Below are 22,447 nucleotides of genomic sequence, written 5' to 3'. Positions count from 1 at the left end.
GCCCAGGTCTCTTTCCCATTCTTTCAGATATTGTAGGTCATCTAGGGGTTTGTCAATCAAAAGTTTATAGATTAAGGACAAGGTTTGTTTGATGGGGCCTGCTGCCAGACATGCATTCTCAAAGGGTGTCTTAATGGTTCTGTGTGATGTGTTTACATCTAATGAGGCTAAGAGATGTCTGATTTGGAGAAGGCCCCACCAATCCAATGACTGGTTGTTGAATACCAATCTAAGTTCAGTTAGGTTGAGCCATTTTTGGTCCTTATGGAGCTTACTGATATCAAAGTGTGGTAGTGTCCTCCACTCCCTGAGATAGAGCGGGGAACAGCCCTGTGGAAACTCTGGGTTGTTAAAGATAGGAAAGAGAGGTGTAGGCCAGGGGGAGATCTATTGGGAGGATCTGGCTGCCTGTAATACTTTAAGAGTTGTGTAAACTAATTGTGAGGAGGACCATTGGTGCTTAGGGTTATTTGAGGCCCAGGGGAGCAGGCGAAGAGTGGAAGGGGTGAGTGATTGTTCCAAGGATACCCATTGTTTGGAAGTAGAGTGTCTATTCCAGTCTACAATGCGTGTAAGTAAAGCAGCCTGGTAGTAGCTCAGTACATCAGGAACTGCTAGGCCACCATTAGCTTTAGTCCTATATAAAGTGAATCTATTGATTCGTGGGGGTTTGCCTTTCCAGATATACCTGTTGAAGGTAGTTTGTACTCGCGTGAGGAACTCTTTTGGGATAGCTACTGGGAGAGTCTGAAAAAGATACAGCAGACGAGGCATTAGATTCATTTTGATAATAGAGATTCTTCCTAGCCAAGAGACATGCGGCATATTCCATTTTTTAAGATCTGCAGATAGTCTATCTAGGAGAGGTGGGAAATTAGCCTTAAATATGTCCCCAGCGTCAGGTGTCAGTTTGGTGCCCAGGTAAGTGATGTGGTTTGTATTCCATTTAAAGGGGAAGTTGTTCTTTATGTGGGCCAGGAGGTTAGCATCTAGGTTCACATTCAGGGCCTCACTTTTATCGTAATTAATTTTAAAGAGAGAGAGAGCCCCAAACTCGCCAAACTCTGCCATCAGGTTAGGAAGAGAGATGACCGGGTTGGAGATGTAAAAGAGCAAATCATCTGCATAAGAGGCCACTTTATGCATAGTATGTCCCATTTGAAGGCCCGTAATATCTGGGTTGTCTCTTATGTGGCAAAGGAAAGGCTCTAGGGTTAAAGCAAATATTAGGGGAGAGAATGGACAGCCCTGTCTCGTTCTGTTGCCAATTGCCAGACTGTCTGATAGGACTCCGTTAACTCTAATGCGAGCAGATGGTTTGGAGTATAGACAATTGACACACGCGCGCATTCTGTCACCTAGGCCAATGTGAGACATCACCTCCATCATCAAGGTCCAGTCCACCCGATCAAACGCCTTTTCGGCATCTGTTGCAGGGCTGTGGAGTCGGAGTCGTGGAGTCGGGCAATTTTGGGTGCCTGGAGTCGGAGTCGGGAAAAAATGCACCGACTCCTAATGAATTTGTAACTGTAATTAAAATAGAAAATATGATAAAATGTTCTATTTCTCAGATAATAGTCATTAAAAATAATGTATATATACAGTATATATACAGTAATAGCTGTGCTTAGTCCACAAAAATGAAATAAACCAATCAAAATTAGTTACTTGTGCTGCTTCAATAAAGCAGTCCCCGTATTTTTAAGGTCAGATATACATATCTGATTGTGACTGTATATATGATGTGTACACAGGAATCTCTTATATATACTAAATAACATCTATGCTGTAAGAATAAAGCCTGATGTGTAGCTATGTCACTAATAGAGATGGTCAACGAGATGGAAATAATTCTGCATTGATGCTGATTTATGCAAATGTATGCACTCCCTTTGCTGATGAAATAAAATAATTTGATATGTTATTAAAATTTGGTTTGGTGACTACAAATTAAAGGGTAACTGAGACGGATGAAAAGTAAAGTTTTATACATACCTGGGACTTCCTCCAGCCCCCTTCAGGCTAATCAGTCCCTCACTGTCCTCCACCACCCGGATCTTCTGCTATGAGTCCTGGTAATTCAGCCAGTCAGCGCTGTCCGGCCGCATGCCGCTCCCACAGCCATCAACATTCTGCACCTGCGCAATAGTGCTGCACAGGTGTAGTATGCTCCTGGCGGCGGTGTGTGTGCATGCGCACTACGCTTGACTGACTCAAGTACCTGGACTCATAGCCGAAGATCCAGGTGGTGGAGGAGGGCAACGAGGGACTGATTATCCTGAAGGCGGCTGGAGGAAGCCCCAGGTATGTATAAAACTTTAATTTCATCTGTCTCAGGTTTACTTTGTTACACAGTAGTACTATACTCTACATATGCACTCCCCACAGAGCTGCAGGGAATCCACTGAGAATGCTGTGCACATTGAACACAGAGGTGTTGTCTGTTTACAATCTCCTCATTCCCCTGCAGAGTACCTGCACATCATTCTTACATGCACCCACACTTGATAGATGTTCTTTGTTCCGGTTGTACCTTTTACAAGTACTCTTACCAAGGACTAGTTTTAGTCTAAAGGGAATAAATATAGTAGTCTACATATCCTTCTCACTTCCGTTGTCTTGTAAAATTCCTAAGCGTTGGCAGTTAAGAGACGAATTTCATGTTACATACTTTTAATCAACAAAATTGTAATATGCAAATTAGAGGAGTCGGAGTCGTGGAGTCGGAGTCGGTGGAATCCTAAACTGAGGAGTCGGAGTCGGTGGATTTTTGGACCGACTCCACAGCCCTGATCTGTTGATAAAAGCATACAAGGTAAGTTGGCCGACCGGGCGGACTGGACCAGGTTCAGAGTGCGTATCGTGTTGTCTCTGGCCTCTCTATTTGGTATAAAACCTACCTGGTCCCAGTTGACCAGGTGGCTCATCCAAGGGGCAAGTCTATTGGCCAGTATTTTGGCAAATATCTTTAGATCAAGGTTGAGAAGTGAGATAGGCCTGTAACTCGCGCAAGAGGTGGGATCTTTGCCGGCTTTATGGATCATAGAAATATGTGACTCTAATGTTTGTGGCGGGAACGAGACAGGGCTATCCAGGTTAGCTATTGCATTAAAAGTGGCGCACAACTTGGGGATCAGAACTTGTTTGTATTTCTTATAATATTCTATGGGTAGCCCATCTGGCCCTGGTGCTTTGCCAGGCTTAATCTGAGCAATCACCCTAGCTACCTCATCTTCAGAGAAGCAAGCATCAAGTTCCTCAATCATATGTGGCTGGAGGCTTGGCATTTTTGAGGAGCTTAGGTAAGCCTGTATTCTACTGCGAAGGTTCACTGTAGAATGTTGATCTTGTTTTTCTATAAGGTTATAGAGCCCTGCATAGAATTCTTTAAAGGCTCTTGCCATTGATTCATTCCTGATGTGATGCTTAGCCTTACGATCGATAATCCTAGCAATATAGTTTCTTTGTTGCTGCTGTCGAAGAGCTCTGGCCAGGAGCCTACCTGATTTATTGCCATGTAAATAGTAGAGATTCTGTAACCTGAAAGCTGCTCTCTGGGCTTTAAAGTGCATAATTTTCTTAACTTTTTCCCTGGCCATAATTAGGTTTTCAAGGTCTTGTTGAAGAAGATGTTTTTTTGTGTTTCTGCTCAAGGGTCAGGATTTCCTGAAGCAGCCTGGAGAACTCTGCGGCTCTCTCTCTCCCAAGTTTCGCCCCAAGTTGAATAAGATAGCCTCGTAAAACACATTTGTGGGCCTCCCAAACAGTGGGCTCTGGGGTTTCTCCAGTACTATTAATCGTAAAGTAGTGTTCTATTTCTTTTCTAATTCTGTCGGAGGTGACCTCATCATTTAGCATTGTGGTATTAAGTTTCCAATGGAAGGGCCTTTCATTTTTGGTCTTATTAACTAGAGTCAGGAGTACTGGGGCGTGGTCAGAGTATGTCATGACACCGATTGAGGCATTAATCACATCAGACAGTAAGTTATGCGTTATCAGTATGCAATCAATTCGGGAGTACACGTTGTGCACAGCAGAATAAAAGGAAAAGTCCTTATCAGTGGGGTGGAGGGCCCTCCATACGTCTACTAATTGTCTTTCGGCAAGGGCTTTTTTAATTTTATTAATCTTAGAGTAGGAGATAGAAGATCTGCCTTGGGATGTATCCAGTGCAGGATTAAGCGGGACATTTAGATCTCCCCCTATAATGATACTGCCTTCTGCAAAGGATTCTAGAGTGTTTAGGAATCGTAATAAGAAGGAGACTTGATCAACGTTAGGGGCATAAACTGAGCACAACGTGTATCTCTGTTCATTAATTAAACACTTGAGTATAACATATCTACCCCCTTCATCTCTAAGCACTTGTTCTTGAGATATTGGGACACTATTACCAATGAGGATTGCCGTGCCCCTAGACCTGGATTCAGGTGTGTTGCTAAAATAAGCTTTTGGATAGTGTTTATTCCCAATCCTAGGGGCAGAGCCTTCCCTAAAATGGGTCTCTTGAATAAAAACCACGTTTGCTTTCTGCTTCCAAAGGTCATTTAAAAGGGTAGAACGCTTTTCGGGGACATTAAGCCCTCTGGCGTTTATCGAAAACACCCTCAGGTCTGACTTTGCATAAAATTAAGGGTGCCAATATGCCCCCATACGCCACCCAACCGGAACCATATGCAACAAAACCTAGAAATTAACCAATAACAACTAAACACGTAGTCGCGGTTGACTAACGAGTGTACTGTCTTACAAGACAGTAAATCAGCCATATTGACTGCCCTATGTGGGTGCGGGGAGGCCAGGACTAGCACGAGAGAAGCGGATGGCCAGAGTTAATAGAAAAGCAAAAGTGGAGTAAGGAAGAGAGAGGGGGTGAGAAGAAGAAGGAAATGGGGTTCTGGCTCCTCATCTCTCATATATCATTATATTTTAATTCCTCCGAGTGCCTGTAAGGAAAAAGAACATAAAATATATCTCTATTTTGCAAGCCCATTAATAATGGTGGTTTAACCTAGAGGGGAAAAAAAAGAAGAAAAAAGAGAAAAAACAGCAGTGAGTCTACAACATTTTGCTCGAGTGGCTGTAAGCCTTAGTAACAGTAGGAGTGCCAAACCCGTACGCTATTTTTGCAGGTGGAGACAGGTAGGTGACTGTAGTAGCACACATATAGCCCATATGTCAAATATGAACAGGAGCAAAGGAGGCCTCGCTTTGTATATCATGAGCAATATTGCAATTGCGTATGAGTGCGTGGAATGTTGCGGCCGACCCCCCTCAGGCGGACGCGTCCAAGTCGTTCTGTGGCGCACTTGGTTTAGAGGCCTATGCAGTAGTATTGTAGAGGGTAAAACAGCGCCAGACCCTTGTCTTGTCAGATGGCGCAGATCGGGTGAAGATAGTCTCATTATCACGGAAATAATCCCTAGCCCTCCCAACCTATCTGTTTCCCACCCATAGAATAGGATAACTAACTTGTGCTTACGGACCCGAGGGGTCGGATTTAGCAAACCAATCTTGGAGTGGACTCCTTTGATAACAGCGTTCGAGCAAAAAGTTCAGATCAAAATGAATCGCCACAGTCATTTTGCCTAAATTAGTAATGCGCACCTAAAAAGGAGATCGCATACATGGGTCATAATGGACCATAGCGTGAGCCTATTAGTCCCTCTGGGCATGGAAAAACAGAAAATAATAGGTATAAAAGTACTTAGCTGAGTCACTGAGGTATGGAAGGATATCTCAATCTGGTTGTTGTCTGCGGAGGTTGGAACGCTGTCTTTTCTGCCGTTGTGGAAGGCCAGTGGAGACCCGATCTGGCTGCCATTCGGGGACTTCTACGGCGGGTAAGTCCAAGCATCGGAAGAGCTCAGGCAGCTCAGCAGGTTGTCGTAGGATGAAGGATTTATCCCGCAGCGTAAAGGACACTTGGAAGGGGAATCCCCATTTGTAACCCACGCCATGTTCCTGAGCGTGTTTAAGAAGGGGTTGTAGGGCTCTTCTTTGCTCGAGTGTGCTAGGCGCGAGATCCTGATATAGGCCCAAAGAGGCTCCATCGTGGACGATTTCCACTCGGTTTCTGGCAGCTCTCATAATGGAGTCTTTGACTCCGAAGTAGTGGAGTCTGCATATGACGTCTCGCGGCGTTTCTCCGATTGCTGGCTTAGGCCTAAGCGCCCGGTGTACTCTGTCAACCTTGATGGGGTCGTCTGGAGGATTGCCCAGTAAGCCATTAAAGATGGTGGTGAGAGTAGCTAATAGCTGCTTATCTTCCACTGCTTCCGGCAGGCCTTTTATACGAATGTTGTTCCGTCTGCTGCGGTTTTGCAAATCTTCCATACCAGTTCGGAGGAGGTAGTTGACTTTCTGCTGGTGGGTATGTGCCTCTTTGAGCTTGGCCAGCTCCGAACGGACTTCCGTCAACCCGGTTTCCAAAACTTGTAATCTGCTATCGTGGTCAGAAACTTCCGCGCGGATTTCTTGTAAGTCAGCCCGAGTAGCCGAGGTGATCTTTTTGGCCAGTTCCGCAAGGTCATTTTTCGTCGGTAGACTGTGAAGGTAATCACGGATCTCACTCAGGGATCTAGCTGTGGTGTCTACGCTATCCGGGCCTTTTGCGCCTTTGCTTGTGGAAGCCTCCGCCATCTTAGGTTGGGCCGGGTCCAGTGAGCGCAGATATCTCGTAACGGACTGCTGCGTGGGGGGTTTAGCTTTAGGTTCCTTAACAGCGTTCTCCTTCTTCTTGGAGTTACCTCCCATACCTTTTGGGGCAAAAATTGCAAGTTTGATCAGGCTAACGTAGGTGTAATTGCCATGAGAGTGAGGAGCTCTGTTCAAACACGTCCTCACGCCATCCCAGTCTGCTCCGCCCCCCCTGCTTATTTGTTAATTTGCTTTGCTTTCTTGATTTAAACAAACTTTTCTCTAACCATCACAATTAAAAATCAGCCTATGATGATAATTATACAAGATAAGAGATTTAGTTTAGTCAGGTGCACAGTGAAGTCAGTTTAGGTGACAGCGGTACAGTAACAGTGGCTTAAAATTACAAGTCACAGTGGCTCCTGAGAACCACTTAGGCTTGGTTCACACAGCTGAAATCAGTCAATATCACGGAACGGACCACAATGGACCATGTCAACTGTTCTAACACGTCCATTCCGTCCATTGTATGTTGTCTCCAGAATGCAAAGTCCCTTCCTGCATGACTTTTCTGGATACAGGATGGGAGTCAGACATGTCATGGATGGCATGCTATCTAAGACATGTGTATTGCAACCAAGTACAAGGAAGAGGTTTGAACAACAGGCCCATGCCATGCACTGTCACATTGGACCTGCTGCACAAACCGGTTTCAGTGTGAACCCAGCCTTTCACTCGCTGCCCTTCCCCTGGTGGTGATATGTACTGGAACTAAGCATACTGTGTAGGGTTTAGTCTTATTAAAAGTCAGCAATACTTTTCAGTTTTATAGATCCTAACTTCAGTAGCAATCATTTAACCACAATTCGGAATTTTTAAAAAATAACATTGACTTGCTGTAACCTTGTTATTTTGGGATTCTGCACAGGTAGTGTGGTATATTTAACTGGAATTCAGCATTGAGACTGTGAAGTGTGAAGACAGGGTCCATTCAACTAACACTAAGTTAATCTAAAAAAATCAACCATGCTGGGACAAAGTGGGTATTTGTTGCTGTATAGTGTTGGCATAGATTCCAGTTAATTTCCATGAGTATCTGTGGCATGACTTATATTAATAGCCACTCTGTCTCGACATGATGGCTAGGTCCAGTTTTCACTCCAGCTTTCCAGTGGAAGTTAATAAACTGAGTGGTGTAAATAATTCAACAGCCTGACTTGTCAGATTGCAAAAAGGGTTTAACTCTTTCTTAACCATTTCAGCCCACGGGGATTTTTCACCTTATGCATCAGAGCAATTTTCACCTCCCATTCACTCTCTAATAACTTCATCACTACTTAGCACAAGTTATTGATCTATATCTTGTTTTTTCCCGCCACTAATTAGGCTTTCTTTGGGTGGTACATTTTGCTAAGAATTATTTTTTTATAAATGCATTTTAACAGGATTAACCCCCTTGCCATTCCAATTATGTCGGCAAGGGGGCGGCGCAGCACTTTTTTTTTTAAATCATGTAGCTAGCCTAGCATTAGCTACATGATAGCCGCTGAGCAGCAGCATCCCCCCACCCACTCCGATCGCCTCCGACGATCAGAGCAAGCAGGAAATCCCGTTCAGAATGGGATTTCCTGCTTGGCTTCCCCCGTCGCCATGGCGACGATCGCGATGATGTCATGGACGTTGGGACGCCAGAGGGAGTCCGATCCAGGCTGCGCAAGGGGTCTGGGGGGGCGGCGTGGCGGGTAGCGGCGGCGATCGCATACTACACACAGTTAGCAAAGTGCTAGCTGCGTGTAGAAAAAAAAATTGCGAAAATCGAACAATCCTCCTGCGCAGGTTACCCAGAGCTCAGCTCGGGATAACCGGCAAGGAGGTAAATAAGAAAAAAATTGAAAAAATCATTATTTCTCAGTTTCCGTCCATTATAGCTTTAAAATAAACCATGCTACCATAATTAAAACCTATGTATTTTATTTGTTCGTTTGTCTTGGTTATGACACCATTTAAAGAGACTCTGAAGCGAGAATAAATCTCGCTTCAGAGCTTATAGTTAGCAGGGGCACGTGTGCCCCTGCTAAACCGCCGCATTCGCGCCGCTAAACGAGGGTCCCTTCACCCCCAAACCCTACACTGCGACACTTGGTCGCAGGCTTGGTCGCTCCTGGAGGCAGGGCTAACGGCTGCAGCCCTGCCTCCATTCGCGTCTATCAGCCGCGCATCGCCGCCTCTCCCCCGCCCCTCTCAGTGAAGGAAGACTGAGAGGGGCGGGGGAGAGGCGGAGATACGCGCTGACAGACGCGCGTGGGGCAGGGCTGCGGCGGTTAGCCCTGCCCCAACCAGGAAGCGCTCCCCCGCATTACGGAGGGGATTTGGGGGGACAGGGACCCTCGTAAAGCCGCGAGATAGCGGCGGTTTAGCAGGGGCACACGTGCCCCTGCTATATATGAGGTCTGAAGCGAGATTTATTCTCGCTTCAGACTCTTTTTAAATTTTGTCCCTTTTACAATGTATGGCGCCAATATTTTATTTGGAAATAAAGGTGCATTTTTTCCGTTTTGCGTCCATCACTATTTACAAGCGTATAATTTTAAAAATGTTCGTAGTACACCCTCTTTACATGCATATATAAACAGTTTAGACCCTTAGGTAAATATTTTTTTTTTTTTTTTTTTTTACTTGTAATTAATTTTTTTCCATTAAAAATTTTATTTGGGTAATTTTTTGGTGTGGGAAATAAACAGTTAATTTAAAATGTTAAAATGTGTGTGAATTCCCTTCAAAAATGTTTGTAGATGTAGTTTTACTATTTGGCCACAAGATGGCCACCTTTAGTTTTTTTTTAATCTAGTGCTTCTCGCTAACCGGAAGCACAAGGAGGACGGGGGAACTTTTTTTTTTTGCAGAAAGACTGCGGTCTCTGGTAAGAGACCATCGTTTTTTCTGCTGAGGATTTTGATCGGTGATCAGGAACCATGTTCCCATTCACTGATCACAGGGCTACCGGGGAACAGCGCAGGGGCACGGGGGCGCTCCCGCAATCGCGTACGGGAGCGTGCCGAAGCGCGGCACCGCAGCAGTGCAGCCGCCTGGACGTGAGGATCACGTCTGGGCGGCTGAAATGGTTAAAGAGAATCTGTACTCTAAAATTCTTACATTAAAAAGCATACCATTATATTCATTATGTTCTCATGGGCTCCTGTTTGCTGTTTCTGCCACTCCCTGCTGCAATCCTGGCTTCTAATTGCCAGTTTTAGGCAGTGTTTACAAACAAAAAACATGGCTGCTAACCAGCATGTGATAGGCTGAGAAAAGCTCAGTCTGTGACTCATACAGAGCGTGGAGAGGGTGTGTATAACTTATACCTATCACAGCAGAGCAGCACATTCCTGCCTGAGCCGACAAAGCTGACAAAGGAAAGAAGATTAGATTATATAACAGAGATAATACAGCCACTGTGCAACTAGGAAAGGCTGCAGACCACATTAGAACAGGTATAGGAACTTATAGGGTAGAAGAAATTTTGTTACAGAGTCTCTTTAAGGCCCATCTCTGAAGTTGACATTCAACCAACCAGCTAACTACACATTAAAAATATAGTATTTGTGAAATGTCTTATTTATCTAAAGGTTTTTCATTCTGTCCAGCTAATCTTGTATTCAGACAGATAGCACAACCTGCAATCTACACTTTAACAAATCCATACAGTTCAAGACTTGCAGATCGGATTGGGTAAAGCAGCAGCATTATTATTATTATTTATTTATTTATTTATAAAGCGCCAACATATTCCGTGGCGCTGTACAATGTAAGAAAACAAACAAGGGATACATAATGATACAGACAATGATATACATGAAATATGAACACTGATACAAGATACAGCACTGCTGATTACAACTTGATTTAACATGATGACTAAAATGTATAAATGTCTAACAGTGTGCAAGCAATTGAATTAATAACATTCCATGACACAAAAGGGTGAGAGCCCTGCCCTTGCGAGCTTACAATCTAAAGGAATGGGGTGGAAACAAGAGGTGGGGGAAGTATACAGTATATGTACAGGCAGTGCGTAATTAGGTTATTTAGTGGGTGCATGGCCTAAGCTAGAGAATATGCTTGTCGGAAAAGGTGGGTTTTGAGGGAGCGTTTAAAGATTTCGAAGGTGGAAGAGTGGCGGATGTGTTGTGGAAGGGCATTCCAGAGGAGGGGTGAGGCACGTGAGAAGTCTTGTACACGTGAATGTGAGGAGGTAATTGTAGAAGAGGATAGAAGAAGCTCGTGTGCAGATCTGCAGCATGCTGATGAGTCATCTTTGTTCCTGTTAGGACCATCACTGTTTAAAGCCGCGTGCACACTCTAAATTATTATCATCCAAAATGATGGTTAGGGCTTAGGGCGACAATTCAATAGGAATATGCATTGCACTATGTAGAGAGAAGGGGTGGACAAGTAAGCATCACACTACTGTGGGATCTATAAAGAAAATATCTGCAGTCTGCCCTGTGTCTGTACGTATTCTAGATTTTTGACTTAGACAATCACAGTCATTTCAGTCAAGGAAATCATAATGTGTACATAAATGAAGATTGGCAGCACTGTGCTTCTCCTCTCTCTCTCTCTCTCTCTCTCTCTCTCTCTCTCTCTCTCTCTCTCTCTCTCTCTCTCTCTCTCTCTCTCTCTCTCTCAGTGCTTCCTATACTTTCTGTCTGATTGTTATATCTACATTGTCTGTCTAATTGTTATATTGTCTGTGTTTGATAAGCAAATGACGAGAGTCCTTGGAAGTGTACACTTAAGTGTCCCCATACACTGGCAGATGGGTAGCAGATCCAAACAACAGATAGATCCTAATGCTGCCAGTGTACTGCACACAGTTTTCCAGTAGATTTCAGTTTGAAATCTTTTGGAAATGTGTGCAGCCGCCTTTGCCTGCTGGGTCCCCCAGACCTTTCTTATGTATTGTGTACCCGATGGGCTTGTGGCGAGTGTAAAAGCGGTACTTAGCTCACCTATCCACTGGCACACCTCCTCCAGTATCCCGTGTCTTCTCTCTATCACTGCCACGGGTGCCTGTACTCTATGACCCAGTGACACGTTGTTCATGCTGTCAGGTGACACGGTACAGGCGCCCGACGGCAATATAGGGAAGACACGGGACGCTGGAGGAGGTGCGCCAGCAGACATGTGAGCTAAGCACTACTTCCACTCGTACCAAGGGCCCAGTGGGTACACATTACACATGGGAGGAGACCGGCTGGAGATCTGTCTGTCATCAGGAAATCAAATGCCACTACTGCCATAGAACCAATCACGTCCTTTCGAGTGATATTTTTCCAGCTTGCCAGATCGATTGAATCAATCGATTTTGGATGGAAAACTGAAGATTGGGCGGCCACGTTGTGGGATCTCTAGCAGATTTGATGTATGTGGCACCTTTACTTGTCTAAAATAATATGATTCTGATTCTTGCCAAGAATTATGGGTACTGTTGTTCATGTGTACCAGAATTTAAGGAGAAGCATATGATCAGGTGATAAGCTACGTACACACACTAGGTTAAGCAGGTAAAGACTGCTGTAGGGCAAGATTCTAGCAAGTGCACAGGAAACTCCCGACATCACCTAAATGTCCAGCATGGGACATCTTTAGCAACTTTTGACACCTGAGAAACCTGCAAATGCATTCTGTCATCATGCGTTGTACCCCTTCCCCATAACAACAGATGCATCACTAGCCTAGAGGCTAAGTACAGGTGACAGTACAGGTACAGGACACTAGATCAAGTCTTTGATTTGCTAGTAGCAATCCTACTTAAAGTGACACTGAAGTGAAAAAAATAATAATTATGATATAATGAATTGTATGTGTAGAACAGATAATTAATAGAAGATTAGTAGCAAAGAAAATAGTCTCATATTTTTATTTTCAGTTATATAGTTTTTTTTATAACATTGCATCATTCTCTAATATTTGCAGTTTACACATACACTCAGTAGTCTAAATTATTTTACAGAGCAGGTTAATGAACTTTTGAACTTTACTCTGCAGAAAAAAACAAAATACAGTTACAGACACTTAAGATAATAAGCTTCAGAAGACAGAGCTCTCTGCAACTATGAAAGTTGTGGAGCTCAGATAAGCTCTTTTACATAGAGAACAACTGGAGCTTCTTAACGCTTCCTGTACTGGAAACAATATTAGACTCAGATCTCGGCTGCCAATGTTTTATTTCTTAGCTGTACTACACATACAAATCATTATATCATAAGTTTATTTTCACTTCAGATTCCCTTTAAGTAGTAAGTGATCAGAAAACAAATCAGAGCCTTAAAAAAATTGATCACATGCTCCTCCATGATTTTTGGTGCACACAATCAACATTAATTATGGGAGACAGATTCAGGTACCTGAGCTAGCAGCATATAAACCACATGACATTTTTTAAATTACTACTTAACAGGATTATACATCTTGTGTTTGTTATATTTGTCTGAAAGTTAGCGTTGATTAAATGTATTTTAATTAATGTTCCATGTCTGAGTTTGATTTATAATGCATTACTTATTGTCCTCATATGCCTTTGCTTCTTCAGCAGTCTGACAAGGGGGACTTAAGTACATTGAGTCTCCCCCCCAGCACACTTCATGGGGGCTCCGAAGGAAACATCAGCCTGGAAGTCCCAGACGGGGCACCAGATCCACAGCGAACTAAGGCAGCAATGGACCATCTACACCAAAAGATCCTTAAGATCACCGAACAGATAAAGATTGAGCAGGAGGCAAGGGATGATAACGTAGCAGAGTATCTAAAGCTGGCCAATAATGCGGACCGACAACAGGCCTCTCGCATCAAACAGGTATTACTAACTTGTATATAAAACAGATTGGACTGTTCATGTGACTTTTAGTTTTACATTTATCATCCTTGTTTGAATATTGTTCACTAGAATTTTAAAATGAATGTTGTTGCTGTTTTTAGAATTCACACAAACATCATCACATAACCCACTAGATGGCTGCTCTCACAGAGGAGGCGGCTCACAGATCTGATTCACATCTGCTAATAAGACTAATTGGACACTCTGTGACTAAACAGGGACAGAACAGAGCTGTGACTTTATTGAGCAACGATGTGTTGAATAAAGACTTAATTCAAAAACTAGAGCGCTTTGCTAGAGTTCGGGTGCAATTTAAAGTGAGCATGCGTTCATCTGCTTATGGAGTGAGACTCGGGCCTGACTCTTAAATTGTGCTGCTTCCTCTTCCCCAAGCTGCTCCCATTGACCAACTGTTGCTTGGCTTGGTGTCCACTAATCCTGTCTATGACTAGTAATGGTAACAGCCAGACAGTGGCAGCAGCTTAGTGAGGAAATATAAAGCAGTCACAACTCTACCCAAGTGTCATTGTAAAATAGCAACTGGGAGGGAGAAGGAGCCACAAAAAATAGGTGGTGGTGGATGAAAGGTATATCTATTATGTGACTAAAAATAGCAAAAAATATGAAAAAAAAACCTCGCAAAAATTTGTGTCAACGTGATTTTTTTCACGCGTTAACGGTCGCACGATAAATTGGCGCTAAACACGATTTTTTTGCGAGCTATAACCGTTTTTGCTCGAAAACCGTTTTTCGTGCTAAGACGCGCAAAAAGTTGTGCTAACAGCCATGCTAAAAGTTACCACCGTTTTGTGAATCAAGCCCATAGTGTGAACAAGCCCTTAGATTGAGAAGGAACTGTTCAGAAATTGAAATTTTCCAAAGCGAATCTATGGCCATGTATCATATATTTATGCAACAAGGCCATCCACATCAAGGGTTGAAGAGAGCTAGAGCCAAAGCTTTTCAACATGTCTTTCCTTCCTATCTTCACAGTATCTTCGCAGGCTACAGCATCAAGGCAAACGTACTATCACACAATATGGTATACACTAAAACAATTTCACAGATATTGGAGTTTGTTGGCCCCTTCTTTCACCATTTGGCAAAAAGAACATTTAATTTTGGGGACAATTTGGTAAAATACAAATTTCGTCCTTCCAAAAGAAATACCTGGCTAATTACAGTGCTGCTCATAATTATTCATACCCTTGGCAAATTTTGACTTAAAGTTACTTTTATTAAACCAGCAAGGAATTTTTTGAGGTTAAATAACATAGGTGTCCCACAAAAGGTAATAAGACGAAGTACAAGAGGCGTTATTGTGGAAAAAATTGTCATCTTTTATTTACATTTGAGCAAAAATTGTCCATTCCAAAATTATTCATACCCTTCTCAATAATCAATAGAAAAGCCTATTACCGCCATCAGACACTTCCTGTAATTGCAGACAAGCTTTTTGCATGTCTCCACAGGTATTTTTGCCCAATCATCTTTAGCAATGAGCTACAAATATTTCAGATAGGAGGGTCTTGCCATCACCCTGATCTTTAGCTCCCTCCACAGATTCTCAATTGGATTCAAGTTAGAACTCTGGCTGGGCCACTCCAAAACATTAATAATGTTGTCTGCTGACTATTTCTTCACCACTTTTGCTTTGTGTTTTAAGTCATTGTCATTGAGTCATTGTCATGCTGAAATGTCCACTGGTGTCCAAAGCCAAGTTTTTCTGGAGACTGCCTGATGTTCTCATTGAGAATCCTCATGTATTGCTCTTTTTTCATGGTGCTGTTTACTGTAATTAGGTTCCCTGATCCATTGGCTGAAAAACACCCCCAAAGCATTAGGTTCCCACCACCATGTTTGACAGTGGGGATGGTGTTCTTTGGGTTGAAGGCTTCTCCTTTTTTATGCCAAATGAAGGTGATATTGTGACCAAACAATGCAATTTTTGTTTCATCTGGTGTCCTCCTTGATCTGCATCCGTGGAACCCAGCAGTGTGCAGTGTTAGTTGGATTGTCTGCCTTGAGGCATTGCCACCAGCAGAGCCCACATTCACCAGGAAAGCCTTGGTGGTGATCCTTGGATTCTTTTTAACTTTTGGCTTCTGAGATTTCCCACAGTACGGAACATCTTGTATTTTTTAATAATACTTTGCACTGTAGCCACTGGAACTGGAAAACATTTAGAAATGGCCTTGTAGCCTTTTCCTGATTTGTGAGCAGCCACAATGCACAGCCGCAGGTCCTCTCTGAGCTCATTTATCTTAGCCATGACAGTCCACAAACCAACTGCAGAGAGTTGATTAAAACAGCTGTTCCCAATTAATCCGAGTAATTAGGATGCTTTAGAACAACTTGGACTATTTGGTATGGTATAGAACGTTGGATTTTCCCACAGACTGTGACAGTTTGTGAAGGGTATGAATAATTTTGAACTTGACACTTTTTGCTCAAATGTAAATAAAAGCTGAGAAATGTTTTTTTTCCCACAATAATGCCTCTTATACATCGTCTTATTATCTTTTGGGAGACATCTATGTCTTTTCCCCTCAAAAATGACTTGCTAGTTGAATAAAAGTAACTTTAAGTCAAAATTTGCCAGGGGTATGAATAATTATGGGCAGCACTGTAGATATGATACTCATACTCATGTATAGATGCGGCAGATGTAAAATCTGTTCGCTGGTGGAGAGGACTCATTCCTCCACACACTCTAAAGGGTATCAAAAATGTTCAAATCAAAAATGTAATTAACTGTTTCACTACTGAGGTAGGCTGTACTATTGAAAGACCATTTTCATTACTAAAACCTTGCAAAAGTATGTTTTGTTGCTTTGCGACCTGGAATTAACATGGAATGTTTGAGAGCTTGCACCATTTAATTGACAGGACATGCCTACAACTTTGAAGATGTATTTATTGGTTTATTGTGAAGCAAACAACTAATAGAACAAAATAACTGAAAACTACAGTGTCCATAACTTTTCACCCCCTAAAGTCAGTATTTTGTGGAGTCAACTTTTGTAGCATTTGCAGCTGCAAGTTACTTTGGATAAGTCACTATAAGCTTGTCACATCTTGCCACTGAGATTTTGCCCATTCCTCAAGGCAAAACTGCTTCAGCTCCTTCATGTTGGATGTTTTTTTTTTGTGACAGTAATCTTCAAGTCTAACCACAGATTTTCTATTGCATTGAAATCGGGACTTTAACTAGGCCATTTCAACACATTTAAATGTTCCCCTTAAAGGACAGTTGAAGTGAGAGAGATATGGAGGCTGACATATTTACTTTCTTTTACACAATACCAGTTGCCTGGCATCCCTGCTGATCTATTTGGCTGCAGTAATGTATAATACGAAAAACACCAGAAACAAGCATGCAGCTAATCTGGTCAGATCTGACAATAATGTCCAAAACACCTGATCTGCATATTATTGTTCAGGGTTTATGATTAAAAGTATTAAGCCCCATCTACACCATACAATTTTTTGTGCGATTCGATTCAATTCGATTCATTGATTCGATTCAATACGACATGTCCGATCAGAATTCGAGTTGATTTATTTTGCCATTGTTCTGCAATAGTAAAATTAATTGAATTGAATCGAATCCTGACCGGACATGTTGAATTGAATCAAATCAACAAATCGAATCGCACAAAAAATTGTATGGTGTAGATGGGGCTTCAGGATCAGCAGGTTATCCAGGCAACTGGTATTGCTTATAAGGAAATAAATATGGCAGCCACCATATCCTTCTGGCTTCAGTTGTCCTTTAAAGTGAACCTAAACCAAAGGAAACAAAAAGAGTTTAATTTACCTGGGGCTCCTACAGCCCCGTGCCAGTCCTCAATGAATCTCCATTCACCCGCCGCAGCTTAGTTTAGTTTCTGGCGACTGACAGTCGGCGGGCCACTGCATCCTCAGTCAATCGACAGAAGTGAAACAGTGGCAGTGGAACGGAGGATCGTTGAGGACTGGTGCTGGCACAGGACGGCTGCAGAGGGCTGGTAGAAGCCCCAGGTAAGTGAAACTATTTTTGTTTCCTTTGGTTTAGCTTCACTTTAAACCAGTTAATTGTTGCTTTAGCAGTGTGCTTCGGGTCATTTGGGTTGATTCACTAAAGTTATTCACACAGTGCAAGTTAATTTTAGCGTGCGCGCGTGCTATGCGTGGTCTTGGCAGCGTAGCATGCACTCTTAAGTTACACTGGGGGGCAGCCCTCAGCTATGGGGGACATTAGAATACAGAGGGAAGCCTCAATATGATCCCATCCCAAGGCTTCCCTCTCTTTAGGTGGGTATCTAATTTTGTACCTGAGATTCGCCTTCCCCGACTGTAAAGTAACCCACTCCACCACCTATTCTGGTAGACGGGGGTTTGAGGTAGAGGCCATTGTGGATTCTACGAAAAACCAGATGGACTTCAATATCTAATATGGGCAGCACGGTGGCGTAGTGGTTAGCGCTCTTGCCTTGCAACGCTGGGTCCCCGGTTCGAATCTCAACTAGGATAACCTCTGCAAGGACTTTGTATGTTGTCCCCGTGTCTGCGTGGGTTTCCTCCGGGTACTCATGTTTCCTCCCACATCCCAAAATCAAACAGATAAGTTAATTGGCTTCCCCCTAAAATTGGCCCTAGACTACGATACATACACTACACAATATAGACGTAGGACTATGGCAGGGATTAGATTGTGAGCCCCCTCAGAGGGACAGTTAAAGAGACACTGTAATTAGAAAAACGGTCCCTGGGGGGTACTCACCTTGGGAGGGGGAAGCCTCCGGATCCTAATGAGGCTTCCCCCTTCCTCCTCTGTCCCACGTGGGTCTCGCTGCAGCCCTTCAAAGCCGGCCCAACAGATCCGTCAGCCTGTGCAATATTTACCTTTCCAGGCTCCAGCGGCGGCGCTGTTTCGGCTTTCGGCTCCGATGTAGACGGAAATACCCGATCTCAGTCTCCCGGGCAGTGGATGCTTTGTGGGGGTGTTTGCGCTGCCCCTCATTTCTTGGGGGTACAAGGAGGCCTACACGCGGCGCCCCTGTTGAGATGCAAGAATTTGCAGGGCCAACTCCTGCAGGAATGTCAGGAAGGTAGCCTTATATCCTGCACAATCTGGTAGGCGATTGCAGCTTGCAATGCTTTGCCATTTTAATTAGATGAGTCAGTTTAAATTTGAATGAGTCATTAGACTTGAGGCAGCCAGTATATAAATCAGGTGAAACTGGTCAGATGCACACACCTTTCACTCTCCTTGGATTGCACATTAACAAATAGATATGAGATTTTTATCAGTTCTATGTAGACCTGTCATAGGAAGTGTATAGGAGCAACCATTTGTGACCACTGTCCAAAGATTGTTGTAACATAGCTTTGCCACCTTCTTAACCACTGACAACTGTAGGGAGAATATATTGGCGCTTGATCAATCAATAATAAAGATTGTGAGTTCAGCAAATCAGTATTCTGTGTCCAGTTAAGTTTACAAAGGAAAAGCAGCCTGATAATCAGCTTTACTGCTAGAAAGCCAATGTTTCAAGATACCAGCATTGATTTGTTTCCATAGCTCTATCATGACAGGTTACTAAGAGATACTGTACATGACTTCATAGTAGAAAATAATCTTATTTCTCAGCATCAACATGGGTTTACTAAAGACAGGTCCTGTTTGACTAACATGCTCAGCTTTTATGAGGTAGTGAATGCTAATATGGATATTGGGAATGCTGTAGATGTGATATACTTGGACTTTGCAAAGGCCTTCGACACTGTTCCCCACAAAAGTCTGGTGCAAAAGTTGAGGATGCAAGGACTGGGGAAGAGTCTGTGTTCATGGATAGGGAACTGGCTAATGGGCAGAAAACAAAGAGTTGTGGTCAATGGATCTTACTCAAAATGGGAGACTGTTAGCAGTGGGGTCCCACAGGGGTCTGTTCTGGGTCCAGTGCTCTTCAATTTATTTATTAATGACCTAGTAGATGCAGTAATGAGCAATGTTGCTATTTTTGCAGATGATACAAAATTGTGCAGAATCATCAACTCTCAGGAAGATAGTGTCATATTGCAACAGGATCTGGATAGGATGGCTATATGGGCACATACATGGCAGATGAAATTCAATGTTGACAAATGTAAAGAAAAACAAAAGTTTGCTTTCCTAAAACAGAAAGAATTTGTGATAATTCAGGTTGGAGTGAGCGCGAGATGTCTCCCAGGCACCACTGCTGAATATATGCAAATGAACCATTGTACCCTTAGAAGCTAAACACACCTCCAGAACCGCTGGAATGCAATGATGTGTCAGCTTGTTAATATGTACAGAGCCATAATAATCCAACATGCATACAGACTGTTTCAGATTGTTTGATCCTCATCAGTGCATGGCATGGATTAATTTGGCTCTATGGAGTAGGGCTTGTAAATCCGAGAGGCACAGACTGACCAGCAAGCTCATGGTGACCCAGAACTCATTGGAGTGTGTAAGGGACTACAATGGTCCTAAAAGCCACCTTACTAAGATGTTAAGAAAAACAAAAGTTTGCTTTCCTAAAACAGAAAGAATTTGCGATAATTCAGGTTGGAGTGAGCTCGAGATGTCTCCCAGGCACCACTGCTGAATATATGCAAATTAACCATTGTAATATATTCATTAATTTATATATATATGCAAATTAAGTAACCATTAATTTGCATATATTCAGCAGTGGTGCCTGGGAGACATCTCGAGCTCACTCCAACCTGAATTATCACAAATTTTTTCTGTTTTAGGAAAGCAAACTTTTGTTTTTCTTGACAAATGTAAAGTCATGCATTTTGGACGTACTAATGGTCTAGCACCATACAAAAGAAATGGGATACAGTTGGGGACATCAAACTTGGAGAAGGACTTAGGAGTACTCATTGACAACAAGTTAAATAATCGTACTCAATGCCAAGCAGCTGCAGCTAAAGCTAACAACATTTTGGGATGCATTAAAAGGGAAATAAAAACTTGAGATGCTACCATAATATTGCCCCTGTTTAACTCTCTAGTAAGGCCACATCTGGAATATGGAATTCAGTTCTGGGCAACACATTACAAAAAAGATATTGCAGTTTTAGTGCAGGTGCACAAGCAACAAAATTGATACGTGGGATGGAAGGTCTCACTTATCAAGAAAGGTTAGATAAACTGGGTTTATTTAGTCTAGAGAAAAGACGCCTTAGAGGGGATCTAATTAACATGTATAAATACATCAGAGGGCAATATAATAGCTTGGCGGATGAGCTTTTTGTCCCTAGGCCTTCTCAAAGGACTAGAGGACATGATATGCGCATCGAGGAAAAACGTTTTAGCCATTTATTTAGGAAAGGGTTCTTTACAGTAAGAGTGATTAAGATGTGAAATGCATTGCCACAGGAAGTTGTTATGGCAAACTCTATACCTGCATTTAATATGGGCTTAGATGCTTTCCTTGCATTGAAAGACATCCATGGCTACAATTACTAGGTAATGCCTAATGATGTTGATCCAGGGATTTTATCTGATTGCCATCTGGAGTCGGGAAGGAATTTTTCCCTTTATGAGCTAATTGGACCATACCTTGTAAGGGTTTTTTCGCCTTCCTCTGGATCAACAGGGATATGTGAGGGAGCAGGCTGGTGTTGTACTTTATACTGGTTGAACTCGATGGACGTATGTCTTTTTTCAACCAAAATAACTATATAACTATGTAAGGTGTACAGTTCACTTACTCCTGAAAGCTGACCGCATCTTTATTGTGGATGCAGCTTAAATGTAACTCTTTTCCCCTACAAGGCTGACTGCTTCTGGGTTTTGGATGCAGCTTAAACTTATTTCTTGACCCGTGGAAGGAACACATAAACTTTGCGAACAAGCTCTTTGTACTTTTGGCAAGTGCTGCGATGATCTTATCAAAGCTTGTTCTATTTTTGTCTTTTCTGTACTTCGAGACTCTTCAGTGAACAGAAAATTTGCTCTCTTTAATGATCAAAACTGGCTCTTTAAAAGGCCTCTCCTTGCCTCTGTTCATCTGAAGATAAACCCAGAGGTGACTGTGGTTTTATATGCCAACAGTTGTTCCTCCCAAAATGCAGTAATATGCTGTTTTTTTTTGTAGCCAAATAATTCTGCCTTCTTGTTCATTTTATGCTTGTACACTTCCTATTTTAGTACTGGGCACACTGCATTGTATGAATGAGAACTGAAGTATGTTTATCCCAGAGAAAATACAAAGTTGTTTATTAACTGGAGAAATAGTGCTCAAGTTATATTTGGTTGGAATTCAAAAGAATATTTTTCTAGTCTTAGATCGTTCAACATTGGCTATTTTGGATGTCCGTGTCCCTATAGGGAGATTTTTTTTCAAAAAATACTGGTAATTAGGAATCAAAAGACATATAGTTAAAGGAAGGAACAATCCTACTTCTGACAGTTGGGACCAGAATAACGTCCCTTTTCATGGAGTTTTTAGTTCTTTCTCTGTTCCCATGTAATCTTCACCTGGACAGTGTCCAGCTGCAAAAGCACAAATGGTGTTAGTTTTGGATAGTGTAGAAGGGAGTTAGGACCTGTTTGGTGGTACATGTCTGCTTCTGGTAGTATTTCCTATGCCTCTTAACTTAATAACGAGTGAGGGAAATTCTCATTAGGGGAGAACCAGAATTGGTGAAAACCCAAGAAAGGAGATATCCTATTTTACTGTACTAAGACCAGTAGAAGTCAAGAAGACCAGCACCATCCATTTAGTTTTGCTCTTTTATTTTCTTATAAGAAACATTACAGCAGTCAAAGAAAGGTTTCCGGGCAGCCGCCCCTTTGTCAAGCTGTGCTGTGAATGAACCATTTACAGCACAGCTTGACAAAGGACAAAGGGGCGGCTGCTCTGAAACGTTGCTTTGACAGCTGTAACGTTTCTTATAAGAAAA

The 22,447-nt window shown here is 42.6% G+C and overlaps 1 protein-coding gene across 2 annotated transcripts in view; it reads left to right on the top strand.

The window, feature by feature from the left end:
- The window catches only part of TMCC2 (transmembrane and coiled-coil domain family 2), a 98,967-nt gene that overhangs the window by 39,403 nt on the left and 37,117 nt on the right, over nt 1-22,447 (top strand). The window contains exon 3 of one of the 2 annotated variants that reach the window (XM_068269581.1): nt 13,238-13,498. In XM_068269581.1, coding sequence (XP_068125682.1) covers nt 13,238-13,498 — 261 coding nt within the window. Of the gene's footprint in view, nt 1-13,234; nt 13,499-22,447 lie in introns of both variants that reach the window. The other variant, XM_068269580.1, reaches the window with a different exon arrangement.

The sequence above is a fragment of the Hyperolius riggenbachi genome, chromosome 2, assembly GCF_040937935.1.
Source record: "Hyperolius riggenbachi isolate aHypRig1 chromosome 2, aHypRig1.pri, whole genome shotgun sequence".
Lineage (NCBI taxonomy): Eukaryota > Metazoa > Chordata > Amphibia > Anura > Hyperoliidae > Hyperolius > Hyperolius riggenbachi.
This window is presented reverse-complemented; position numbering and strand designations above follow the sequence as displayed.